Source organism: Pseudorca crassidens, chromosome 16, assembly GCF_039906515.1.
Source record: "Pseudorca crassidens isolate mPseCra1 chromosome 16, mPseCra1.hap1, whole genome shotgun sequence".
NCBI lineage: Eukaryota > Metazoa > Chordata > Mammalia > Artiodactyla > Delphinidae > Pseudorca > Pseudorca crassidens.
In genome coordinates, this window is record NC_090311.1 from 56,159,341 (window position 1) to 56,179,689 (window position 20,349).

The 20,349-nt window shown below is 41.0% G+C and overlaps 1 protein-coding gene across 27 annotated transcripts in view; it reads left to right on the plus strand.

The window, feature by feature from the left end:
• The window catches only part of KCNMA1 (potassium calcium-activated channel subfamily M alpha 1), a 748,425-nt gene that overhangs the window by 707,881 nt on the left and 20,195 nt on the right, over positions 1 to 20,349 (plus strand). For all 27 annotated transcript variants that reach the window (XM_067710402.1, XM_067710403.1, XM_067710407.1 and 24 more), the window contains 2 exons: positions 2,781 to 2,911; positions 20,110 to 20,304. In XM_067710402.1, the coding sequence (XP_067566503.1) occupies positions 2,781 to 2,911; positions 20,110 to 20,304 (326 nt within the window). The remainder of the gene's footprint in view (positions 1 to 2,780; positions 2,912 to 20,109; positions 20,305 to 20,349) is intronic.

Below are 20,349 nucleotides of genomic sequence, written 5' to 3' on the forward strand. Positions count from 1 at the left end.
TTTGTGACTAGTAGAAAAGAAAGAGCGCGGTGCCCCCAATCTGAGGCAACAATTCAAGTATTCAGCTAGCGTAACTGAGTCTCCTGAAGCCTTTGTCCCCCACCAGATTTCTTTTATGAGCTCAGAGAACCTTCCGTGTGTTCACATCACCCTCACCTTCTGCCTTAAGCCCAATTTTCCTACTCGTCATACTGCCTTTAGCACTCAGACCATCATCATCCTCTGACCACCTCCCCTCCCCCTATCCCCACAGATATTTACTGTTTGCCTACAAGTTCTGAGATGTCTTCTGCATTACACTAGGCCAGTAAAGTGCCTTTTAAAAAACACAGATGGTGCAAGGTCAAACAAGTTTTTTAAACTGTATAGTATTCCAGTCTTCACACACTTGAGGAGTCCCAGTTGACGTTAGTGGGTCCAGGCTTCCTAGAAGTTCCACAAGAAGGAAATCTGTTTGAAGCTATTTAACCTGTTTCCCAGTTGTTTTTGATCACAAACATTTTGGGGTGACTGTTTTCATCACCTCTTAGCACCCACATAATTACTGTCCCGTGAAATAGGTTTCGGGTAACACCGGCTGCTCGCCCTTTGAGACTAGGTAACCCAGAACCCTGGCTCCTGCCTTGGAGTTCTTCCCCAAAGACTCGAATCCCTAGCTGGCTGACATTCTCCAGTCACCTGTCAAGTCTACCAAACCCTCCCCATCGTCGTGAGAAGAGGTAACCGACACTTCCTTTAGGCAGCGTCCATGTGTACGCCCTCCTCAGCTCTTACAGGTACTTAAAACCAGGTCCCTCTGCATCTTGTCGCAGGTTCACATTTTCCCATTCACAAAGCAGGAAGACTAAACTGTGGCCCACAGCATGCTTCTAGGTAAATGAAGGGAGGAGAGGAAAAGCTACCGCATGACCCTGGCAGGATCCCTGAGCAAGGCCTTACTTACGTGCTTCTGAGAGGGGCAGAGGGAAGCTGGGAATTTTCATAGTGTGAACAGCACATGGACAGAACGTGAAAGCATGAGAGCAGCTACCGTTCATCAAGGTGCCGGGCCAGGTTCACCAAGCAGAATCTCATAGGAGCCTCCTGACAGCCTCAGGAGAGCTGCTCATATTGCCCCCATTTTACAGAGAGAGAAACTAAGGTGTAGGATGATAAAGTGCTTTGCTCAGGGCAGTTGGCAGTGACAGGGCCTGGATTCAAAGCCCAGGTGTCAGGTCCTGGGTTTTGCATTTTCACTAGCCTGTAGCTCAAGCACTGCAAGGACAGTGGGGACCCAAATGTGATAAACGTTGGAAGAACAGAGAGCAAAGGTTTTCCCCCATTAGGATCTTTCTCTAGGGAAACAAGATGGTGTCATTTAAAAATAGTTCCATGCCCAGCCTTTTGTCCTATTATCATTTATTCTGCCTCATCCGATAAACAAACAAAAGTTAAAAGCAACAACAGGGCTTCCCTGGTGGCGCAGTGGTTGAGAGTCTGCCTGCCGATGCAGGGGACGCGGGTTCGTGCCCCGGTCCGGGAAGATCCCACATGCCGCGGAGCGGCTGGGCCCGTGAGCCATGGCCGCTGAGCCTGCGCGTCCGGAGCCTATGCCCCGCAACGCGAGAGGCCACAACAGTGAGAGGCCCGCGTACCGCAAAAAAAAAAACAAAAAACAAAACAACAACAACAACAAAAGAAGTTATCCCAAAAGTTCCTTACGGAAAAAAAGAAGTTAAAACAATAACTCTAGGAAAGAGAATTAGCTGCTGATACATTTAGAAAGGAATCAGAAAAAGGAAACCTCATCTATTCTTTTCCTAAAAGCACCATAATTATTCCAGAAATCACAAGCGCTCATCTCCTCCCCCACCACACACTTTCCCCGCCATTACTTGCTCTGCAAAACTGATAATTTCTGATGCCAAGATGGGAATGGAAATTAATTTGTCATTTAATTTTTAATAAGTTAAAGACATCTCGGTGACACAACCAATCAGTCTGCACGTGCGTGCCAGAGGAGTCCTTGAGGAATCCTCAGATGGAAATGAAATACAACATCAAATGCTGCGTCTGCTTGAGCTGAAGCACATAAAAGATTGAGCTGTTTAGGAGGGGAAAGGGAGAACGTGGGCATCCCCAAGCACCTCGGAATGCAGAGCAAATCTTTGTCAGCTAGCAGCCGGAGACAGCCAGGGGTTCATCCTTTGTATTGAACAGGACTTGGTGGGTTTGGGCCTGGATTAAGGGCCAGACACCAGGCACTACCCAGACCCATCCCCCCACCCCGGGCAGGCTGTGGGTGGTGCCGGAGGGTGGATTCCTTGCTATTTTGCCTTTGCTATGCTCCCAATCTGTTGCTCTTCACTCTCAATAAATTGCTTTCTTTCCCTTGTGGCTAAACTTCCCACCCAGCATGGCTACTCATGGCTCCTCGTCCTTGAAATACGTCCATCTCTCAAAGGACTTAGCTACCAAAAAAACGCTTCAGAGTGTTTTTCGTCACGATCTAAAACTATACCAAAGAATTGACCAGCACTGTCCACCAGCTCCACCAGCCTGTCGTGGAGCACGTCTGCGTGACGTCACTGCTCTCCAGGCCTGGGAACCTTGAACAAGCACCTCGGAGCAGTCCATTGAGTCCCACCGACCCCCACCCTGAGCTCCATCAACAGCTTCTCCCATGCTTTTCTTTCCTTTTCAGTGACTTCAGTGTTTCTAAACCAGTAGCCTGCTCTTTCTCTGACTCTGCTGCCCGCATGTGGTCTTTTGATCTAATTCTTACTTTATGCTTTTCCTAGTGAACGATACTAATGTTCAGTTTTTGGACCAAGACGATGACGATGACCCCGACACAGAGCTGTACCTCACGCAGCCGTTTGCATGTGGGACAGCGTTTGCCGTCAGCGTCCTGGATTCACTCATGAGTGCGGTGAGTAGGTGGGGGACACGGGCACCCAGGGACAGAGCGCCTCCAGCCTCCAATGCATGAGGGGCATGGGCTGGAGCTTGAACTACCCTGGAGAGCCGAACCACACCGAGCTTGCCATCTGGAAGGGGATACTGATGTTATTTAAATTAGCACACAGGTAACCGTCTGATTATAAATTCTTGAAAGTGCAAGGAAGGCTATGAGTAAATACCGGTAAGCACTTGATGTGGTCTCGGGATCAGAGAAGGATTTCTCCAAAGAAAGAATATATATTTTATGTTGCTCAAAGTCTGAGCAATAAAGATGGGAGATTTTATGGGGAAGAGAATCCCCCAAAGAAGGACAGCAAAGGTAAAGGCCTGGTGGGGTACCTGCCAGGCTCAAAGAAGGCAAAGAAAGCCTGCGTCGCTGGACCTCAGTCAGAGAGGGGAAGGGGAGGACAAGGCAGAGTTGGACGCACAGGACCTCGAAACCCATTTTCGTGTTTCTGGTCTTTCTCTTAAGAGCAGTGAGGAGGCGTTGAAGGGTTTTAAGTTGGCAAGTGATGTGATCAGGTTTATGTTTTGAGGGGGTTGCCTGGGCAGCTGTGTGGAGGATGGCTCAGGAGGCAAGATGGCAGCGGGTAAGTCTGAGTAAGGGGCTCTCGTAGCGTGGAGTAGGGTAGAGCCCTCGGGGCTGGAGGAAGGTGGATGGGTTTGAGTGGTGTTTGTCAGTAAAATCGAGAGGACTTGGGAATAGATTGAATATGAGCAAAGGCGGAAGAGGACAAAGCGTCAAAGGTGTCTCCTAGGTCACTGCCAGTCACTGAGACTCAGTCCTGGGAGAGGCGTGGGTGTGAGGCAAGGCCTGGCCTGTTCTCTGCCCCAGTGAAGGCGCAGAATGGTGGCAGAGAGAGGAGGGCGGGCTGCCAGGGATCCAAAGCATCTTCAGTTTCTTTTATAACTTGATATGCGTCGAACAATCAAGGCATTTGTGTTTTCACTTGTGAGACCAAAATCAAATGACAACTAAAAAGTAGGTCCCGTCTCAAAGAAGCCATCTCGAGCTGCAAAAGGCAAAGCAGACCAGAATGGAGATTATGAAGTATTCCCACTGAGTGGCTTTATTTATTGTATGGAAAAGTCTTTTTTGGGGGGAATTCTCAACTTCACTCTTTTTATAAATACAGACATAGGCTGGATAAAAACTGACCTTTGGAGAAACCACAAAAAAAGAGTTTTACTGAATCCATTAAAACCATAAACATAGCCCAGAGAGTTTTTATACACGTATATTTCTTCAAATGCTTAAGAAGGCTATTCTCAAAAGAAAAAGAAGGCTATTCTCCTGCATGTGTTAAACAACTGATATGCTAATTATGCATTATTCTCATCTGTTCATTAAAGCTAATCCCAGAAGGACCTCTATTTGAGGAAAGAAAAAGCATAAAGCTTTTTAAGACTAATTTAGGTTATTCTATATTCCTGAATGTGGTCCAACTACAAGCATATCTTAGTGAAAAATCAGAATTATAGATTTAAAAATAAATATGAAACAACATTCATCTGAATTAAGGTTGACTGGGCTTCATGCCATCCCACTGCTTGCCAAACCAAGAAGGAGAGAAAGCAGTCCTTACTGAAGGCCATCCTGCTTTCCCAGGGCTCACGACCTTTCTGATGGTCTGAGGGTACTGAGCCTCACCTTTCTACCTGCCAGTGATGTTGGGCTTCGTTTGGGCAAACTCCCTACGCAGGCCAGAGGGCATGATGGAGGCAACAGGATGTGCTTATTACAGTGCTGTATTCTCTGTAATAGTCCTCGCAGTCTCCAAGTCCACTTTCAAACAGATTTCTGTAACTCATCTCCTCAGAAGATTCATTTTATTTCTGATCCTAATCAGACAGATTTCAGAAGACTGTTCTCACTAAAAGATGATGAAACAGTTTATAGTCGATGTTTTTTCAGAACTGTGAAATACTCGATCCACATTTTTAAAGACCCACACTTACAAAATTGTTTCCACAGATCAGACACGCCATGTATTCCAGGTGGGACCAGCTACATGATTTGAAAGCCTACTTTTTCATAAGTTACTAAGAATTTCAAAAGGGTGACAGCAGAGCATTGAACCAAATGAGGGCCTCTTCTGAGCGTGGGCCCTCGGTGGCAACGCAGGCCGCACACCCATGAAGCCAGCCCTGGTTCCAAGGGATACAACTGTTTTTAAGCACCAAAGCGCTTCACCTCTACACAGTCAAGGGGGCACACTGTGGCCACGGGGTGGGAGCGAGTGGCACATCTAGATTTGAGTCGCACCATTCTCTCTACAGCATCACTGTAGAGAGAAACTCAGCTGAGAAATCAAAGTAGATTGGTTTGACATTTTTTAAAAAATCTGTCTCTAATCTCCTTTGAAATGCAAACTAAAATGTTTGGGAGAAGGTGGCTAAGGCGTGTATGAATACAGTAGTCTGCTAGCAAAGCAGCACTTCTCAATTCCAGCCTGGGAAAAAGCGGTGTCAGGAATCTAGTAACCATCATTGTCATGATCGGCAGCAGCGTAATTTATTGAGGGTCCAGCACTGTACAAAGCGCTTCATTACTATTACTGCAGACAGTATTATTTTGGACAATAATGTGAATAAACCTGCTCTAAGTGTTGAAGCAAGACCTATTTAACTGATCCACTGTTGTGACTTCTCAAATCATTACTCAAAATGCCTATCCACTTATTCCAGGCCTTGTTTTCATTGTCTAGGATAAGCAAGTCCCACAGTGAGGTCTCAAACTGGATCTGGTTCAACAGACCCAATTGGATCTAGACCTTCTGATTACTTGTGATTTCTTGGCATTTCACCCCAACCCTAATTTATGAAAAAAAAAATAGGAGATTATCTCGTACAAAGGCAGTAAGTAGAAGGAACTAAAAGGGTTGGCAGGAATATAAATTGAGAAAGTGAGACTCCAAACAGCGGGAGCTGGAGGTAAGCTTCCATCTCAGGCATTCGCTTGCAAGCAATATCACTACATCCACACACACATCTCTTTAGATGCCTATGATCTCCTTTTTCTAGCGCACCTCCCCAAATTGCCATTGAATCATGTGTCTAAACACTCTCTGAATATTGTCCTTCATAATTCAACTCCTGCTGCTCACCGCTTCATTTGTGAAGAAGAAGAATGTTTTGATTCATCACATGCATTCCTAGAACAGCTAGGGATGTTACAGACATGGCCTCCTGGCTTTTCCCTGCAAATCAACAGCAGAAACACATGATGAGTGGGAATAATTATGCTTATGGGTATATGCCTCTAAGAAGAAGGACACAAGAAATGTATTTTTCAGAACCATCCAGCTTGATGCTCATACACACATGAGAAAGATGAAAGGAAGCCTCTTGGTAAAACTGGCTCATGAGTATTTAGATTTCTTTTCCACACAGCACCCACTTTCCCCTACCCTCACCCCAGTTTGAGTTCTACCCGGACCCTCCCTAGAAAGAAAAAATTAGGGACTCAAGAGCCAGACTGCTTGCCTGTGGATCCCAGCACTGCCACTTACTGGTTGTATAACCTTAACCTCTTTTTGCCTTAGTTTTCTCATCTTTAAAATGGGAATAATAGTAGTACCTACCTCATAGGACTGTTGAGATGATTGAATGAGAAATGAGTGCCGCGCTTAGCACATGGCAAGCTCTATATGCATGTACTGTTATTAATCAATACATTATTGGGCACTTACTAGATACCAGGCACTATTATTCATGCTGGGCATCCAGCAGTGAAGAAGAAAGATAAAGACCCTGCCCTCGTGTGGTTTGAACTGTCATTCTAGTGGGCAGTCACTAGGTAAGTGACAGTAACAGTGGGTACCTGAATAATGTCAGATAAGGATAACTAATTTGAAGAGCAGGACATAGTTTGAATGGGTGTGGAGACCTATTTTAGCCACAGTGGTCAGAGTAAAACTGTCTTAGAAGGTAACTTGGAAGCTGACACTGAAAATCAGAAGAGAGCAGCTGGGGGTGAGGGTAACTAGCTTTCCAAGGCAGAGAGCTGGCCTCTCTTCCAGAAATAACCGAACTTATGTTGGTAAGACTTTAGAATAGGACCATCTGGAAGGTGAATCACATGATGTACTCTCTTAACTGTACTTGCATGAAGGGCTGAACCCTTGAGGTACGTTACTGAGAGGGCTGAGTTCTCAGGCAGCCCAGTGCCATGTGACATCAGTTACCTAAACAAATTCTTCTTCTGTAGCTCTACTCCTTACACTCCACTCAAGAGCCACCATTTAGGCAGTCTAGCTCACAAGGAGACAGACAGTCCACCGTCCACCGTGCAACAGATGAGCTAGCACCGCTGTCAGCATGGCAAATGGACTCAGAATATGCCCCTGCTGTCACATCAGGCCAGGCAGGCCCAGGATGGAAAAGAAAATCAAATAGTTCTCATCCCTCATGAAAGAAAAATACTAAAACTAAAAATCTACACCATGAAAACTAGCAAATATAAAAAATGGCAGCTATGACATGGAAAATGACAATTTTAGAGCAATTATAAACGAAAGGCAAAGTGCCATTAAAGTTAAGGCAATGTTATTAAAAGATGTGTTAATTTTCAGTTAAATTTTCTATAAAAGACCAATTAGTTTAAAAGGCTTGACAGCATTAACTGTGAAACATAAGCTCTGGTAATTATACTTCAAAAAAGTAAAAAGAGGAAGATGCTCCAGCGTGTTGGAGACCCAGGTGCAGAGGGGCCTCCGTGGAGCAGGCTAGGTGGCGCTGCGGGCTCAGATTTCCCTGGTGTAATCTGCTGGTCCTTTCCCCAGCATTTCTGGGTTTCCTCAATGTCTGATATTCTGTCTACTTACAGAATCTGAGGATCTCCGAAGTTCAGAGGCTCAGGGGTCACACACGTGATCTGGGCCAGCTCTCTGATATTAGAGCTGAGAACGCAGAGGCACAGGGAGAAAGGGATTTTCTAAATTGGTTGCACTGTTAGCTGGTTGTTCTTTCTATAAACAGTCCTTTATTGAGTATTTGTTGTGCATTAGAATTACACAAACGATCTCATTTAACACTATCCTGTAATCTGGGTTTTGTTTTGTTTTGTTTGTTTTAATCCCTGTTATATGGATGAGAAATCCAAGACCTAGAAAAGTTGGGCAACTTTCCTATTGTCATAGCTATTGAAAGGCGAAGCAGGGATTTTAGACTACAGCAGCTGAATTCTGAAGTCTACACATAGATCCCGAGGTGCCATGTTGCCATACTTAGATGATAGGCTGCCCCGACCAGATGTGGAACCCTGACCTTAGCGCTGGGAAGAGGGACTCCCATATTCCTTAGACTACACAGGTCTCTGGATCCCAGGCACTGAGCAGGACCCTGGAGAACTCTGTTCCCCAACAAACATGTGACACAGGAACAGCCATTGCAAAGGCCTCTAGCCAAAGCATCCCTGAAGACTAGTCCTGCCAGGGTTGGAGGTTCTATGTGAGACTCCTTCACAAGGCTTCTAGCACAGGCATAGTGAACATGGGCTATGGTAGGGCACAGAAAAGACCAGCAGTGCAAAAGCGTAGGAGGCAAAGGATCACACCTACGTATTACAGAGTTCTGTGTTTCTTCAATCTAGTGTTTCCGTTAACCCAGAAAAGAATTGTGCCTTCTGGGTCAGGTGAGTTGTAGAGAGGTTTATTCTAGCTGCTACATCCTGCACAGGAATAGTCTTTGATGATTGGCATTTGAAGTCCTAGCACCTGGTTTGCCCCCATGATGCTGAAACAGTCACTTCCTAGGCAGAAAGCGCTAGATGTGATATTTAATTGCAGACTGCTCTGTACTCTGTGAGTGGTACCCTGGCCCCATAATGAAATGTGTGCCTTCCAAAATGGCTGACTGGACATCCTTTTTCAGGAGAAGCATTGTCTTTCCACTGAGTTGCTCAGATCACAAAGAGACCTTGAAACATGCTCGGAGCATACCCATATGCAGTGCTCAAAGTACTTCCCTGCAGCTGAATATTGGGGCATCAAAATGGGGGCAAGAGTGCTCTGCTAACAGACATCATTATTCTCGGCCACAGCAGGTACTGTGGCCCAAAGCACTGCTCCTTGATGCCTGCATGAAAAAAGAGAAAGGAGAGAGATCTGGGATATAGTCCCAGCTCAGGGGGCAGAGAATTGTGTTCAGTGTCATGAGTGGTTCCAGAATTTTTCAGGGACCTGTAAAATGCTCTGACCCACCCTGAAATTATACCCCTTGATGGGCAATTTTGAAAGTGACACACTCTTGGAGTAGCGTACAATTTCAGTCCAAACCAAGATCCAGGGATTAGTAGGTGCTCAATAAATGTCAGCGACTGATTGATCGAAAAGATTATGCTGTTTCAGTGTAACTGATTTCAACACAGAAGGGGAAACATGTGAAGGTCAAATCCTAAAGATTTGACGAGACAACAGCCTTTCGTGATGACCTTCCTGACTTACCGTTGCAGAGCAGAACTTAGAGTGTTCTTTGTTTAAGAACCATTGACTGTGTTTTCCTTAGACAATGTATTCATGTTCAGTTGGAAAATTTTGAAAGCTCAGATATATATATAAAGAAGAAAATTTAAACAAACCATATTCCCAACACCCAAAGATCAGCATGGTTAGTATTTTGGTATATTTCCTTCCAGATGGGTAGATAAATATGGAATCACCCAGTTTTATATCTTGGTTTTGTTTCTTTTCAAAGTTATTATTTTTCTCAGAGTGTTTAATCATGTCATATTCTTGGGTATCACTGCAAGACCTCCATAGGACTTCCTGAGACTCAGACATATGGTTGTTCCAGAATCTATTTAAACATTATCTATTGTGGGGCATTTCCGTTTTTAATTTTTTTATTATAACAATAATTAACCCTGCGATAAGTATTACTGTACGTAAATCTTTGAGCAAGAAGCAACTTATTATCTTGAGGTAAACTTACCAGGCTTTTAATACATGTGAACATATTTAAAGCTCTTGGTAGACATTGCCAGATTATCCCCCAGAAACAATTGTACCAGTTGCACTACCATCACTGGTGTGTAAATGCCATCTCTTGCACTTCAGCAGGCACTGATTATCATTTTCCTTAGGGGGCCCTTTAATTGTGTTTATGGTAGTTCTGAAGTACACATAATTTTAATTTGTGTGTATAACCATGTAAATGCATATTTTGTGAATTCTTCTATAGTTTTTATGCCTAAAAAGTGCTTGCTGAACAAGACGACTCATCAGGTGTCCTGAGATTGGTTAAATATTCAGCTATATTTTCATCAGGTTGTTTGTGGCTATGTTTTTTGCCTTTAACTATTTTATAGCATTTACCTCCTTCTCCCCTCCCAACTTTATTGAGATATAATTGATTTATAACATTATGTAAGTTTAAGATGTGCAATGTTATATGTATACATTGTGAAATGGTTACAACAGTAACGTTCATTAATCCATCACCTCACCAGCAATTTTTTGTTGTCATTGTTGCTGAGAACTTTCAAAGTCTACTCTTAAGCAGTTTTCAGATATTCAATATGGTATTGTTAAGTGCGGGCGCTATGTTGTAGTACGTTATGTTCCCAGAATTTATTAATTATATAACTGCAGTTTATATCCTATGACCACCTTCACTCATTTCCCCAACCTGTACCTCCTGCCTCTGGCAACAACCAATCTGTTCTCTGTTTCTGTAAGATCCACTTTATTTAGATTTCACATATAAGTGAGAGTATACAATCTTTGTATTTCTCCGACTTGTTTCACTTAGCTTAATGCTCTCAGGATTCATCTGTGTTGTTGCATATGGAAAGATTTCCTTCTTTTTATGGCTAAATATTATTCCACTGTATATATACCACATTTTCTTTATCCGATCATCTCTCACTGGATACTTAGGTTGTTTCCGTGTCTTGGCTATTGTAAATAATGCCACAGTGAACGTGGGGTACAAAAGATATCTATCACTTTGAGATAGTTACTTCATTTCCTTTGGATATATATCCAGAAGTGGAATTGCTGGATCATATGGTAGCTATCTATGTTTGTAATTTTTCGAGGCACCACCATACTGTTTTGCATAGTGGCTGTATCAGTTTACATTCCCATTAGCAGTATACAGAGGTTTCCTTTTCTCCACATCCTCACCAACACTTGTTATTTCTTGTCTTTTTGACAATAGTCATTCTAACAGGTGTGAGATGATATCTCACTGTGTTTTTGTTTTTTTTGCGGTACGCGGGCCTCTCACTGCTGTGGCCTCTCCTGCTGCGGAGCACAGGCTCCGGAAGCGCAGGCTCAGCGGCCATGGCTCACGGGCCCAGCCGCTCCGCGGCATGTGGGATCTTCCCGGACCAGGGCACGAACCCGCGTCCCCTGCATCGGCAGGCGGACTCCCAACCACTGCGCCACCAGGGAGGCCCCTCACTGTGGTTTTGATTTGCATTTCCCGGATGATTAGTGATGTTGAGCATCTTTTAAGGCAGTAGTCTCCAACCTTTTTGGCACCAGAGACCGGTTTCGTGGAGGACAGTTTTTCCACAGATGGGGGCGGGTGGGTGGGGTAGAGGGGATGGTTCTGGCGGTAATGTGAGCAATGGGGAGCGGCAGATGAAGCTTCGCTCGCTCGCCCGCCCGCCACTCACCTCCTGCTTTGTGACTTGGTTCCTGACAGGCTGCAGAGGGGTATTGGTACACGGCCCGGGGGATGCGGACCCCTGTTTTAAGGTACCTGTTGGCCATTCGAATATCTTCTTTGGAAAAATGTCTATTCAGTTCCTTTGCCCATTTTTTAATCAAATTTTGGGGGGTTTTTTGCTACTGAGTTGTATAAATTCCATTTACTGCTTTTTTTTAGAAATTTAGAATAAATATATTTTCATAGTAGAAAATATATAAAATAAATAAAATTATAGGAAAAGATGAAAATCAGTTAGAATTCTATTACCAGGAATTAATCACCATGTAAAATTTGGGGGTACTAAATAATATTTTTACATAACTATAATATAATAATACTAAGTATTTATATAATACTAAATATTTTTACATAACTAACTATATCTGTGGGGGTCTGCACTTTTAACATGAGTTTTAGATCATAGTGTTTTTTGGATCCTGCTTTTTGAATATTTTAATGTTATGTCATGTAACATAACATGCTCTGAAAGCATAATATTAATATCTGTACAATGTAAGTCACATACGTGTATCATTATTTATTTAATCATTACCATATTGTTGAAAAAAACTTTTTTCCAGATAACCAATTTCTTCTAAATCATTTGCTGAGTAAACATCCCTTCTCCATGGTGCATTATGCTTTCCTTATCATATTAAGAAATGAAACAGGAAACTTTTTTGTAAAGGGCCAGGTGGTGAATATTTTAGGCTTTTGAGAGCCGTACAGACTCTGTTGAAACTACTCAATTCTGCCATTTTAGCACAAAAGCTGAAAGCATTTTAGTAAAGCATTTTAGTAAACAAATGGGCATGTCTGGGTCTCAGTAAAACTTTATTTAAAAAAAGAAAAAAACAGGTGGCAGTTGGGATTTGGCCCAAGGCCCTGATTTTCAATTCATTCTGGTTGATCTTCTAATTTTTAATATTGCCTACAACGTTTAGTTATAAAATCTTTAATATTATAATACCTCAGAGGACAATTTCATAAACTGTTTCCAGAGGAAATTTAGCATAATTTTATCAAGTTTAAAAACATATCAGCTCACTAAACTCACTAAATATCCTCTTGCTATTTCATTAATTGATGCTTTTTTATTTCATCCTTCTGTTTTTCTAAGATAAAAAAAGAACAACAAAAAATTCTTTTAATACTTAGAATTATTTGCTGAAATTCTTTCATATTTAATAATAAAAGCACTTAAGGCTCTGAATTTGTCTCTGTAGCTTTGGCCTCAATCCATGACATTTTTATATGTCATTTTCAAATAATCTTTAATTTTTAATACTCTGTATTCTCAGTTTGATTTCCATCTTGACCCACAGTTATTTAGGATACTTTTAAAAAAAAAACTTGGAAGTGTTAGGATATTTACTTTTGTACCTACTACTCTATTTTTTAAATATAGACCATACAGCTTATACTTTATTATATATATTGAGATTTTATACTTTGGGCCATCGATCATACTTTGTAATTATTGTTTGGATGCTATCTAAAATGGTACGAAGTTTAACACAAATCTAATAAATACCCTTATTACATCCTTCATTTCCTTATATTTTGGTCTCTTTGAGCTGTGAAAACAAGAAACACGATGATATTTCACATATCAATTTTACATATGACTCTCAGTCCATGTTTAATTTGCTATAATGGCTAATTCGTTTTGCTGTCTATATTTCAGTTATAATATTTTCTCCATAAATATGTTATATATTTATTGTAAACTTTAATTATGAACATAGAGTTAAGTCGCTTAATGTAATATTTAAAATTTTTCCCTTTAAATATATTTTTCTTTGCCTGTTTTGTTTTGTTTTTTCCTCTTTACCTCTGAGACACCAGAGTTTGATTTTGGTTTTTGAACAAGTTTGAGAATCTTTGCCCTTTTATCAAACCATTTAGCTCATTTATGTTTAGTTATATAACCTACAATGCTAAAATTTTGCATTATGCTTTATGATTCTGTAATTGTGTCTTTAATTATCTGTCTTTGTGTACATGGTCTATATTTTGTATGCTTCTTTTCTCTAGTGATGTGAAAATTATACATTCTATTTTTAACTCTAGTTAGTGGTTACCAGACACTCTATAAATATACTTGAAACTATATTTTCTTAGTATTATTATCTAGAAAAATGTAGTAGCTCTTGATTCCTCCCTCTATAAGATCAGGGAATTTACATGTCTTAACTTTCATCTTCTTTCTCCTACTTCATTTTTCTGACTTTTAAAAATAATTTAATATTACTGTATTAATAGATAATTTTATGTCATATTTTTTCTTTCAAGAATCACTTTTGACATTTGCCTTCAGTTTTGTAGTAATATATCCTTTATTAAATTCCATGTTTTAATATATTTCACCAGTATTTTTTTTTTTTTTTTTTTTTTTTTTTTTTTTTGCTGTACGCGGGCCTCTCGCTGTTGTAGCCTCTCCCGTTGTGGAGCACAGGCTCCGGATGCGCAGGCTCAGCGGCCATGGCTCACGGGCCCAGCCGCTCCGCGGCATGTGGGATCTTCCCGGACTGGGGCATGAACCCGTGTCCCCTGCATCGGCAGGCAGACTCTCAACCACTGTGCCACCAGGGAAGCCCCTTCACCAGTATTTTTAAACAAAATTTGCTCATATTTTAATTTTTAAAAGTTTAAAAAGGTCTTGAAGGAAGATGATTTTGTTTCCGAGTATTTTTTAAATGAAGTAAATCCATAAATGCTTAGGTACCTAGAGAAAAAAAATATTTGTATTGATTTCACAGATGATCAACAGTGTAGCTATGTGTAGAATTCTTGGAATAAATGTGTCCTTTCAAAACTCAGTTGATATAGCTCTTTCCTAGATTAGTCTGCGGCTAACCTGATCTTGTACATTTTTTTTTTCCTAACAGCATTGTGTTAGGTCACGTTTTTCCTTTACTATTTTAAATTCAAATGTTCATCTAGTACAGATCTAGGTGTTGGCTGCATTCACTCGGTGAACCATCTTCATCCTCATCCTCAGTTCATTCTTCAGCTCAGGCAGGTTGTATTCATTTGTTTCCTTGCTTGCTTGCTCATTTTTACCTGTTTGAATTTTGTTTACAACTTTCATTTGTGAACACTTGCTATTTATCAATTTGACCTCTGTTGTCTTTCCTCAACCAGCATTCTCATTAAGAAAAAAAAAAAAAAAAAAGGAAAGGAAGAAAGGGAAAGGAAGGAAGGAAATCGCTACCCATTTCTCTATGTAGTTGTTCAGGTGATTTTCTTAGTTTTAATTCCACATTTTTTTGTGTGTGTATGTGTGATTTTCAGTTCTACACCTTATCGATTTTTTTATTGTGATAGGAACACTTAATATGAGATCTACCCATTTAACACATTTTTCAGTGTACAATACAGTATTTTTTTTTTAACATCTTTATTGGGGTATAATTGCTTTACAATGGTGTGTTAGTTTCTGCTTTATAACAAAGTGAATCAGTCATACATAAACATATGTTCCCATATGTCTTCCCTCTTGCGTCTCCAGTACAGTATTTTTAATTACTGCTTCTTAACGGATAAAAATCTGGCCATTACAAGTTTAGTTACCTTTTAACTCTTTTTTAAAAACACCTTTATTGAGCTATCATTAACATCATGCAATTCACCCACTTAAAGTGTACAAGTCAATGATTTCTACTATAATCGCAGATACGTACAGCCGTCACCACAGTAGATTTTAGAACATTTTCATTGGCTCAAAAAGAAACTCCATGTCCTTTAGCTATCCCCACTACCCCTCTGTCTCCTTCCCCCCAACCCTAAGCAACATTAATCTACCGACTATCTTTATAGATTTGCCTCTTCTGGACATTTTAGATAAGTGGAATCATGTAATATGTAGTCTTTTGTGAGTGGCTTCTTTTACTTAGCCTAATGTTTGGAAGGTTCATCCATGTTGGAGCATGTATTAGTACTCCATACCTTTTTATGGCCTAATGATGATGCATGGATATAACACATTTTGTTTGTGCATTCATTAGGTGATGGACATTTGGATTGTTTCTACCTTTTAGCTATTATGAATAATGCTGCTATAAACACCCATGTACAAATTTTCATATGGACATAATTTTCATTTCTCTTGGGTATATACATAGGGGCAGAATTACTGGGTTTTATGGTAACTTGTTTAACCATATGAGGAACTGCCAAACTGTTTCCCTAAGTGGCTGTATCATTTTATATTCCCACCAGCATTGTGTTAGGGTTCTAATTTCTCCACATCTTCACCAACTCTTGTTATGATCTTTCTTTTTTATTTTGGCCATCCTAGTGGGTGTGAAGAGGTATCTTATTGAGGTTTTGATTTGTATTTCCCTGATGACTAGTGATGTTAAGCATCTTTTCATTTGTTTGTTTAACATTTGTATATCTTTTTCAGAGAAATGTTTATTCAAATATTCTGTCCATTTTTAAGTTTGAGTCACTTTTCTTTATGTTCTTGTATTGCAAGATTTTTTAATATATATTTAGATACTAGACCCTTATGGGATATACGGTTTGCAAATATTTTCTCTCACTGTGTAGGGTTTCTTTTCACTTTCTGGTTAGTGTACTTTGTGCACAAACAATTCTCAATTTTGATGAAGTTTAATTTACATATATTTTTTCTTTCGTTGCCTATGCTTTGGGTGTCATATTTAAGAATCAGTTTTCAAATCAAAGTTCATAATTATTTACCTTTATGTTTTCTTCTAAGTTTTATAGTTTAACCTTTTATATTTAGGTCTTTGATCCATTTGGAATTAATTTTTGCATATGGTGTGAGGTAGGGGTCCAAATTTATTCTTCTGAATGTGGATACCCAGTTGTGGTAGCAACATTTGTTTAAGAGACTATATTCTTTCTCTGTAGAATGGTCTTGGCACCTTTGTTGAAAATCAGTTGATACACAGTGTACGAGTTTATTTCTGGACTCTCAATTTGATTCCAATAGTCCATGTCTATCCTTATGGCAATAACATACTCTCTTGATTATAGTAGCTTTGTGGTATATTTTAAAATCAGGAAGTGTGAGTCCTCCAACTTTGTTTTTCCTTTTCAGGATGGTTTGGTTATTTGGGGGGTGCTTGCAATTTCACATGAATTTTAAAATCAGTTTTTCCATTTCTGTAAAAATGGTCTTTGGGGTTTTGATAGCAACTGCATTGAATCTGTAGATTGTTTGGGGGAGTATTGCCATCTTAAGAATGCTAAGTCTTCCAGTCCATGAAGTTGAGATATCTTTTCATTTATTTAGATTTTCTTTAATTTATTTCAACAATATTTTGTAGTTTCCAGTGTACCAATCTTGAACCTCCTAAATTTATTCCTAAATATTCTGTTCTTTGTGAAACTATTATAATGAGAATTGTTTTAATTTAATTGTCTTAATTTCATTCTTATATTGTTCATTGCAAGTACGTAGATACACAAATGATTTTTGTGTATTGTTTTTTGTATCCTGCAACCTTGCTGAACTCATTTGTTACCTATAATATCATTTTAGTGTTCTTTAGAATTTTCTATTTACAAGATCATGTCTTCTGTGGATAGAGATAGTTTTACATCTTCCTTTTTGATATGGATAACTTTATTTTTTTCTAGCCCTGGCTAAGACCTCTAGTGCTATGTTGAATAGAAGCAGTGAGAGTTGGCTTCCTGGTCTTGTTCCTGATCTAAAAAGAAAGCATCCAGCCTTTCACCAATAAGTCTGATGTTAGCTGTGGGTTTTTAATATATGCCCGTAATCAGGTTGAGGAAATTCCCTTTCACTACTAGTTTGTTGAGTGTGTTTATCATGAAAAAACGTTGGATTCTTTTTAACCATTTTTTTATTACATTCATTTTAATTTCAATATCTTACATTTAAAAATAATTGAATAAGTTGTATGAAGTCAGCTTTCTTACCATCTGATCTTTTACTTGTTATAGATACTCTCTCTCTCTCTCTCTCTCTCTCTATATATATATATATATATATATATATATATACTATTTTATTTTTTATTTTTTTTTGCGTACACGGACCTCTCACTGTTGTGGCCTCTCCCGTTGCGGAGCACAGGCTCCGGACGCGCAGGCTCAGCGGCCATGGCTCACGGGCCCAGCTGCTCCGCGGCATGTGGGATCTTCCCAGACCGGGGCACAAACCCGTGTCCCCAGCATCGGCAGGCGGACTCTCAACCATTGTGCCACCAGGGAAGCCCGATACTCTATATTTTTTTTAAATTGATTTTGATTCTAAAACAAATGCTTCCTAAATTTATTTTACGTCTTCCAGTAACTATTTAACCAACCAAAAGAATGCTTTTCCTTTATATCTTAAATGCTGTCGCTCCCTTTTTAAAAATATTTATATTGGCTCTTTCTTTCTCTCTGTACATCGGAGCAAGGAGAGGTCTGTTTTTCAGTGTACGAGGTTGTGAATGTTCTGCCGTCCACATTTCATGCCGGTGGACTCCTCCCTGGGTGTTGATCTAGAAGGGTAATTATAGCACAAAGGCCTTTGTCACAGTTCTGTGTCCAGCACTCCTTCATTTAATGTGCTGCAGAGCTGGGGCCGGAGGGTGATCTTCTGCTTCTGATGATGGGCTGTTGGACTATAGGGAAGGGGATTTACCTCTGAAGACTTTGGGAAATGTTTTCACATGTGCCCTGAACCAGCCTCCACGAGAGTTCACCTGTGGTGGCCAGTCCTGTGGAGGCTGTCACAGTCCAGGATGCAGTCCCCCTTGACCCTCACTGGGCCTTTGCTCAGTCTAAATGGGGTCTTGTCATGGAGGCAGCCTGAGAAGTGCAGGTTCAAGGGTAAAATGAATGGCCTTGGTTTGCACCACCCCCCTCTGCCTGCCACCACCAACCCACCAAAAAAAGCCAGAAAAGATTTTTTAAAAGGGAAGATTGGGAATGGGTTGACCTCTCCTCAACAAAGGCCTGAGTCTCTGATATCAGGCCAGAAATTATTTCTCAGGGCTTCCTGTTCACGAAGCACTTTTCTAAGTGCCTCGCACATATTGGCTATATAGTCCTTATAACCACTCTATTATATTTTACAGATCATGACACTGAGGCACAAAAATGAGAAATAACTTACCAAAGTCACGCAGCTACTAAGTGGTGAGGTCAGCGTTAAACCTCCAGCCTGCCTCTCACCCCTTCACCGGCCAGCAACATTTCCTCCCTTACTTGTTTTTCTTCAGCTTCTCTGCCCCAGGGCATATCTGAGCTCTGTTAGATGATACATTCTCCTTAGGGTCTGACTGGTTCTGACTCACACTCCTGGTTTCCTTTGCTATTGAAATTTTGTATCACTTTGGGTATTTTTATGAGTACTTCAGTGAGGAAAGTGATTCCAGCCTGGCCAGCAGCTATCATCTTAACTCAGAAGTCCTCATGGAATTCGTTGCATATAAACTTGATCTTAATGACAGTGCTTATTTTATGGATGAGAAAATCAAAGCCCAGAATGATTAGGCAACTTCCCCCAAGACATAGGACTCGTGATGGCCAAGCGGGAGAGAACTCATCCTTACCCCACTAGATTTTTGCCCCGTGAACTGTCCAAAAAACTGCTGAAGTTAAAATGCAGCTGTCTTGCCTAACCTGCTCCCAAAGGTCCATCCATCCTCAAAAGCCACAGGCAAACTTTGGCTTGATATTATTTAGCCTGTTTGACTTCTTCTTACACTGGAAAATGGAAAACAGACCCTTAACTGACATTTTTCTCAAATTAGGCTGTGTGACAAATGTCTTTTTGAGCTCTTTTATTTGACATCCTATTAATTTTTTAAAGCTCCCATTGTCTTGTTCCTGACAGACCTGTTATGTTTCAGATGTGAGACAAATGTACACGTGTAGAGGGAACTTCTTTAATAAGCTGTCTTCACCTCAGACCACTGAGGTTACGTAAGAGCAAAAACACCAGGGGACCCACCTTGTCATAAATTGATCTGGCATATTTAATTGACAGGGACTTCTGGTTTAGCCTGTTACAAAGCATGTGATAAAATTGTTGAACGTGTGGCCTTAATGACGCTCTTGGCATCTCGTTCCAACCGAGAGAGAAGCTCTGCCATTGTTGGAAGAGGCAGCTTCCTGGCACGTGGGTTACAGGAGCTCAGGGGCCATCCTGCCTGGGTCGGGCTGCATTTTCTTACACACACCCAAGGTCCCTGAGCAAGCAGGAGAGGAAGCCATATTTACATCCCAATTAGCACCGATTACGATAAACACCAACCATGTTGGCGTTAGCCCTTCAGTAAAAATCCCCTGAATCAGTTTTTAAAAGTCAGGCTCTCGTGGCAGAACCAAGTAGGAGAGAAAAGAATTGAATAATTGGAGGCTGCTGTCTTTTCACTTCCCACATAAAATTATTTGAAGAGACAGGCCAGAACTTTAAACAGGAGATATCAAGGAAAGTTGTCATTTGAATGTCGGTTGTCATGACTTTAGGAAGTTTGCTTAAAGGAACCCCCCCCACCGTTCTCTTCCCAGACGTACTTCAATGACAACATCCTCACCCTGATACGGACCCTGGTGACCGGAGGAGCCACGCCAGAGCTGGAGGCTCTGATCGCCGAGGAGAATGCACTGCGCGGGGGCTACAGCACCCCCCAGACGCTGGCCAATAGGGACCGCTGCCGCGTGGCCCAGTTAGCACTGCTGGACGGGCCCTTTGCGGACCTGGGGGTGAGTTCAGGGGGCAGAGGGCACCTGAGCTGGCTGTTTGGGAAT